The sequence below is a fragment of the Equus quagga genome, chromosome 12 (assembly GCF_021613505.1).
Source record: "Equus quagga isolate Etosha38 chromosome 12, UCLA_HA_Equagga_1.0, whole genome shotgun sequence".
NCBI lineage: Eukaryota > Metazoa > Chordata > Mammalia > Perissodactyla > Equidae > Equus > Equus quagga.
In genome coordinates, this window is record NC_060278.1 from 39,669,293 (window position 1) to 39,675,669 (window position 6,377).

At 50.7% G+C, this 6,377-nt stretch overlaps 1 protein-coding gene across 1 annotated transcript in view; it reads right to left on the reverse strand.

Annotated features, from left to right (window-relative positions):
• Window positions 1–440, reverse strand: part of MIXL1 (Mix paired-like homeobox) — a 2,610-nt gene extending 2,170 nt beyond the window's left edge. Inside the window, exon 1 of the mRNA XM_046678011.1 lies at window positions 14–440. Within this exon, the coding sequence (XP_046533967.1) occupies window positions 14–440 (427 nt within the window). The remainder of the gene's footprint in view (window positions 1–13) is intronic.
• Between the last annotated feature and the right edge of the window lie 5,937 nt (window positions 441–6,377).

Below are 6,377 nucleotides of genomic sequence, written 5' to 3' on the forward strand. Positions count from 1 at the left end.
CGGTTATACCGACCCGGGGCCGAGGGAGGGGGCCGGGCGGCGGCGCGATCAAAGCGGGGGACGGGAGGAGGCCCGTGTCTCTTGGGGTGCGAGCCCGCCTCCAGCCTCGCCAGACGCCGGTGGGCCATAATCGCTTCCGCCGACCGTGGGACGCAGGAGGGAGGCGCGAACTTGGGCCCGGGTCCCCCACCCCCATCCCCATCCCCACCCCCTCCCCGGGCCATCCGCCCGCCGGTCCCGCCACCGCAATCCACATCTCGGGGGAAGGCTTGCTCCGAGAGGGGCTGCCTCGACCGAGGGGCCCGCGTGCTCGGGCGGAGCGCGGACACACCGCCCTCCTCTGCGGTCCGCGCGCCCACTCGGGGCGGCGTGGGCCTGGGGCCGCCGATCTCCTGCATGACCAGGCCAGGGAACCTACCCGCGGTCGCGCCTATGGTCATTAAAGGTGTTTGTTTATCCCCCCCTGCTATGTGCTAGACCCTGTACCAGGCTGGTCAAACAGCCCAGCCCTGCCCTCCGCCAGCCTCCCTAACACATCCTGAATCAGAGGAGGGAGGCAGATAAGGGGACCTCAAAGGCAGGCGGTAAACTGATCCTGAGGAAGCGGGTGGGGGTGCGGACGCTTTCATCCGGAATGTCCGCGCGGGCCCAGAATAACAGGCGCTGAGGCAGGCAGGGTTGAAAATGTGTCCACGTCCAGCAGACGCCGCCTCTGGCCTTTCTACAGATACCGAATGATGCTCAAGCCCCGTCTAGCTGGAAGGGAGGAGATGAGACGGGCTCCGTGGAGTTTCTGCTCCCTCTGGCCTCTGCCCTCTGCCCTTTGGGCCGCCTTTAAGGTTCCCGTTTTATCCTGGTTTGTGTTGTGGTTCTGGGTTATGTATCTGCTTCCCCTCCTGGATTATAAAGTCGTAGGGAGCAGGAACCCATTTCTCTCATTCCAGGTCCATCTCCTATGAATAAGGCACCGTGCTGGACCCTCAGTGAACGTCTGTTGAATTGGATGTCACTGAATTCACTTTATAGGAAGAGAAACTCTTGGTCCAGTGTGGGGACTGCTCCACCACAGGGCAAGTCCTCAGCAGGCCCAGGTCTTCTTGCTCTCAGAACCGGAGCCCTGATGTCGGCAGGACCATTCACTGACACTGAGTGAGTGTCGTGGACTCAAAGGCGGCTCTCTGTTGGGAGGGCCTTGCAGGGGACAGCCCCTGTCCTATCGCTATCCATTCTAGAATGCTACAAGACAACCTCAGGAAGAGCCCAGATATTTTCCTCCTGAGCAGACTTCCCAGCTGTCAAAGCAGGAAGGATTCTCAGGGCTGCTGCAAGGAGTCCTGTGCTTGACTGTCTCCTAGTTGGGGTGGGGATGGGGGTGTCAGGGACTGTGTTCCAGACCCCCTGCTCCGCTCCTGTGGCTCTCACAGGCAGCCTGACAATACTCACAGCTTCCTCCTCCATCATCTACTCCCACCCCCAGCCCTCCACTTCCCTCCCTCCTCCCTTTCCCCCTTATTCCTTAGCCTGTCATTGGGGTTTTCAGGTAGAGGATGTTGGAATGGGAGGTCAGACCCTCTGTTTTTCTGTGCTCATTCTTTCTTTCATTAACTCAAAAACCATTTATGAAGCGCCACTATGTGCTAGGCCGTGCTTTACGTGTGTTCCTATGAACTAAGTATTCCCGTCCCAGTTTGACAGATCAGGAAATACTCGCCAATCTAGACACAGCCCAAATGACTCCAGAGCCACTGTGCCAAGCTGGCCCCCAGACGTTGGCCTCCAGACATGCTCCAGTGCTCGATGCTGAGCCCCCTGCCACCCGCAGGAGGTGGGCAGTCTTCGGGGTCGTTGCCTTTCAGGTACAGGGAGCTCATTCGGTTCCCAGTCGCAGGTAGTGGTGATGATGCCAGATGGATGCAGACCAAGTTCTGTCGCTGTGGCTGTGGGGATCAGAGGCCCAACCTCAGGAGGAAGCCAGAGCAGAGGCTTAGCAGCGGGAGATGTCCTGGCAACCCAGAAACTCTGCCCAGGGATCAAGAGTCCTAGAAAGTCCCCGGCTGTGTGGAAATTCCCCAGTCCTCTGTGCACGCCTGGTTCCTCTGCTGCTCTCTGCTCCCTAACAGGGCGCCCAGGCCGCCTGCTTGGCAGGGGCTGGGAAGATGGCCCTGGGGGACAGAGTGCCTGGCCCTGAATGGAAACTGGCGATGGTTTCATGAAGCCATCTAAACATGTAAGAGTCTGTTCTGTCTTTCAAACTGGTGGTAAGAAACTCCAGCATTCAACCTGCGGCTCAGGAACCCTCAGGAAACAGGCTTTATCTTCTCATGACTTTTCCTGAGGGTTTGTGTGGTGTTATAATCTCCCGTGTTGAAATAAGATTTCAGACTTCCCTTCTCTCCTCCTTTTGCTCTCAAATGAAGTTTTGATTGTGTGTGCTTGTATAGACGTAAAAAATAACCTCGGTGAGGGCTCAGGGGAAACCCGGGCTGGGAACTGGAGGTGAAGGGTTAGAGACTGAGACCTTACTATATACCCTTCGGTGCCGCTTTATTATTTTTTTAATCATGTGCATGTATTCTTGTTATAAGTACATGTTTAAAACCTAGAGTTTTTGTGTTTTTTTCTCCCCAAATCCCCCAGTACATAGTTGTATATTTCAGTTGTGGGTCCTTCTAGTTGTGGCATGTGGGATGCCGCCTCAACGTGGCCTGATGAGCAGTGCCATGTCTGCGCCCAGGATCCGAACCGGCAAAACCCTGGGCCACTGAAGCAGAGCATGTGAACTTAACCACTCGGCCACAAGGCTGGCCTCTAAAACCTAATTTTTTTGACAACTGAATGTTATCTGGTGTTCTGAGTTGGATCCTGGACAAGAAAAAGGGGGAAAACTGTGAAATCCAGCTTTTTAAAAAAAACTAATTTTAAGCAACTGAAGCAGAGGATGCAATGTCAGGGGTCTGGAAAGAGATGTTACTTCACGTGGGACTGGACTTGCCCAGTCTCTTGGGATTTTCACTGACTGGAGATAGCAATGTGCCATCTTCTACAGGGTCCCTACAGAAGCTCCAAGGTGTGCATTCACTCAAAATTTTTTTCTACTTCTGCTTGACAGACACCTCTAAAATCATACGTGGCTTTTGGTAAATCCAATTTCTAGATTCCTGACTCAGTTCCCCTGCTGCGGACACACAGTCAACATCTGTGAATCCTTCTGCCCTCATTTCCCCAAATGGCAAGGGCCCGATCCTTGGCAATATCTTAAAAAATGATTACTGCAAGTTATTTTCCCCCAAATAGATAATCTGTGAAATTTAAGTACATTTTAAATAGGCTCCATAAAGAACTTTCTTCTCCAGAGGCAAGTCAGTGGACCAGTTTCAGAAGAGCAAAGCGAAGTCCGGGGGTAGTGGAAGGCAACAACCACTGGGATCAGGGTGCATCCCCCTTCCCAGCACCTGGGCTTGGCTCACCCACTTGATCTGCTGAGAACTTTGCCCGTTATTTATTTATTTGTTCTGTCAGTAACATCTATTGAAACAGACACGAAGGACGCAAGGTGAAACAGAAGCCAGTCCTGAGAGAGACTTCCTGCGTGGTGGGGGAAGGCCGGTAAACACAAAGACACAGTAGAAAAGCTGTAAGTTAAAAAATCGTCATCTGGAGCAGCCCAGGCTGGGGAGGATGGAGTCCTTGGGGTCACCGTGCTGTTCTGCATCCTCGACATTTCCCACCACGGTGCCTGTCACCGACCCCCCCAAAAAATATCACAGAGGCCTGCCTTTCCTCTCCAAGTGCTAAGTGCTCTCTTCCCGGCCCTCTTTGTTGTTCAAGTCGGGCCTCTGCGCAGCCCTGAGACCCGGCTCCGGAGCCCTGGTGTTTATTAGAGAGAGAACCAGGAAAAGGCGGCCAACGGGAGTCGACGGCTCTGCCCCCACTTCGAGATCCGGCTTTGATCCTGGCCCCGCTTTGATTTCATCTCCTCTGCTGCCCCGGCCTCGCCAGTTTCGGAAGGTTATTTCAGAGCCAGTGGCTACAAGAAACCGAGAGACGGCACCCCCAAAAGGGATTAATGGCCAGGAAAGTGGTAAAACGTTAAGAAGCTTTTCCTGTTGTTTGGTTGGCACCATATAAATTCAAGTAAACACGAAATAGATTTTGAATCCACTGTGTTGAGTTTTTTTAAATGAGGATTCCTTTCTCTCTTTCAGTTATTTCTACCCAAAGCCGCTGAGTAGGAAGGTCCCCCGTCTGTCAGGACCCCATTCACACAGCTGACCAATAAGGTTCAAAGAACACTGCAGCCTCCCAGAAAGGAAACCATAAACTTTCCTAGCTTATGGTCCACACACTGGACAGAGAGAATGAGCAGAATATTTGTCCTCACACCCATTTCTCTCACATTTCTTTCTGCAGCGTGCCTATTGAAAATTTTAAATGGGGCTGATGCGACCCAAGCAGCTGAATTTTTTTTATTTTGTTTTAATTGATTTAAATTTAAATAGCCACATGTGGCTAGTGGCTACCATACTTAACAGCACAGCTCTATATCATTGTCCAGCAAATAATTTCTTTTCCTTTTTCTTTTCTTTTCTTTCTTGCTTCTCCTTTTTTTTTTGGTGAGGAAGATTGGCTCTGAGCTAACATATGTTGCCAATCTTCCTCTTTTTGCTTGAGGAAGATTGTCGCTGAGCTAACATCTGTGCCAGTGTTCCTCTATTTTGTATGTGGGATGCCGACACAGCGTGGCTTGATGAGCAGTGTGTAGGTCCACACCCAGGATCTGAACCTGCAAACCCAGGCCTGCCAAGTGGAATGCACAAGCTTAACCACTACACCACCGGGCTGACACCCCAGCAAATCATTTCTTTGATGATTTTTTTATATGTAGATACAAAGAGGTATTTAGTTGGTGCAAAATTATACACTAGATCTGAATTCTAGACTCTCATTTTTGTTGTTTAAACAGAACTCTGGATCATCAAAATGATTCCTTCATTTTCAAACCAGATGGTCTCATATAGATTTAGCTGAACGGTGCGTTAAATATTACTGTAGCAGGGCCGGCCCGGTGGCACAGCGGTAAAGTGCACACGTTCTGCTTCGGCGGCTGGGGATTCGCCAGCCTGGATCCTGGGTGCGGACATGGCACTGCTTATCAAGCCATGCTGTGGCAGGTGTCCCACATATAAAGTAGAGGAAGATGGGCACGGATGTTAGCTCAGGGCCTGTCTCCCTCAGCAAAAATAGGGGGATTGGCAGCAGAGGTTAGCTCAGGGCTAATCTTCCTCAAAAAAAAAAAAAAATTTAAATTAAATGTTACTGTAGCATTCATCTATGGTCTTTCTTCAAAAGTAACAATGTGAGGGCACTTCCTGGTAAAAGGTTTATGATACTACAAGTTTCTTTAACTTTATCATTTGACTTAAACCACATTTTGATGATTTTGTTCTCTTCTAACCATATAAGGAAACTGCAGAAGCTCTCTGACTCTCTCCGTGGGATGTGACATGGTATTGAATGTGTGCATATCACGCATCTTGCATGAGGTCACAGTGAACAGGGACAAGCAAAGAGAGAGCCTTCAGGAGAACACAGGATCTGCCAATACCTGTCTTCTCTTGTGCCCAAATAATTTATTAAAGTGTTAGCAGACACCCAGAGTGACCTAAGATGAGTTCTAGACTCTGCGTCCCAGCCAGCGTGGATGGGTGTGTATTTCCAAAATATTGCCTTTTACTGGATACCACAACAGCTGGGAGACATCTGTGCGGGGAAAATGCCACCCTAAGTCGGTCCAATCAAACACAGATTCTTGGTGGATATAGGGTAAAATAAAGCACTTTCAGGTAGATTCCAGTGCCTTTGAGTGTGCACCAGGAAGGGTGGTTCTAAATAAACGGTTCACTCCTTCCGGCATCGGGCATTGAGCTCTCACGGTCACCTGAACTTCCGGTACTCGTTTTGGATGGAAGAGGAAATGACACTGGCCGCCTCGGCTTTCAACTGCGCTCACGTGCTCCGAGCGCCAGCCCACCCCGTGCTGCGTCGCGGGAGAATCTCCTTCCTGCTGGGCCTTCGGTTCAGTAGCCCCCGGTTCTTGGGCGAGTGACCACCCGCGTTAATGAAGCCAATTCCACGCAGCTGCCCCACCGCCTAGCTGTAGACCCAGGCTCAGCCCACTCCCACATATTGCCCCAAACATGCTTTCCTTTGGGTTTATCCCTTGTACAAACAGTGCCAAAGAGGGCCCTGCTTTTAATTTGGTTGTTTATTCTGGCATTATTTAAACTCAGATTTAGATTTTGGTCTCTACACACCATTTCCCACTAAAAGGAAAAAAAAAAAAAATGCTCCTTTGAGAAATAGTTCATTCCAGCCTG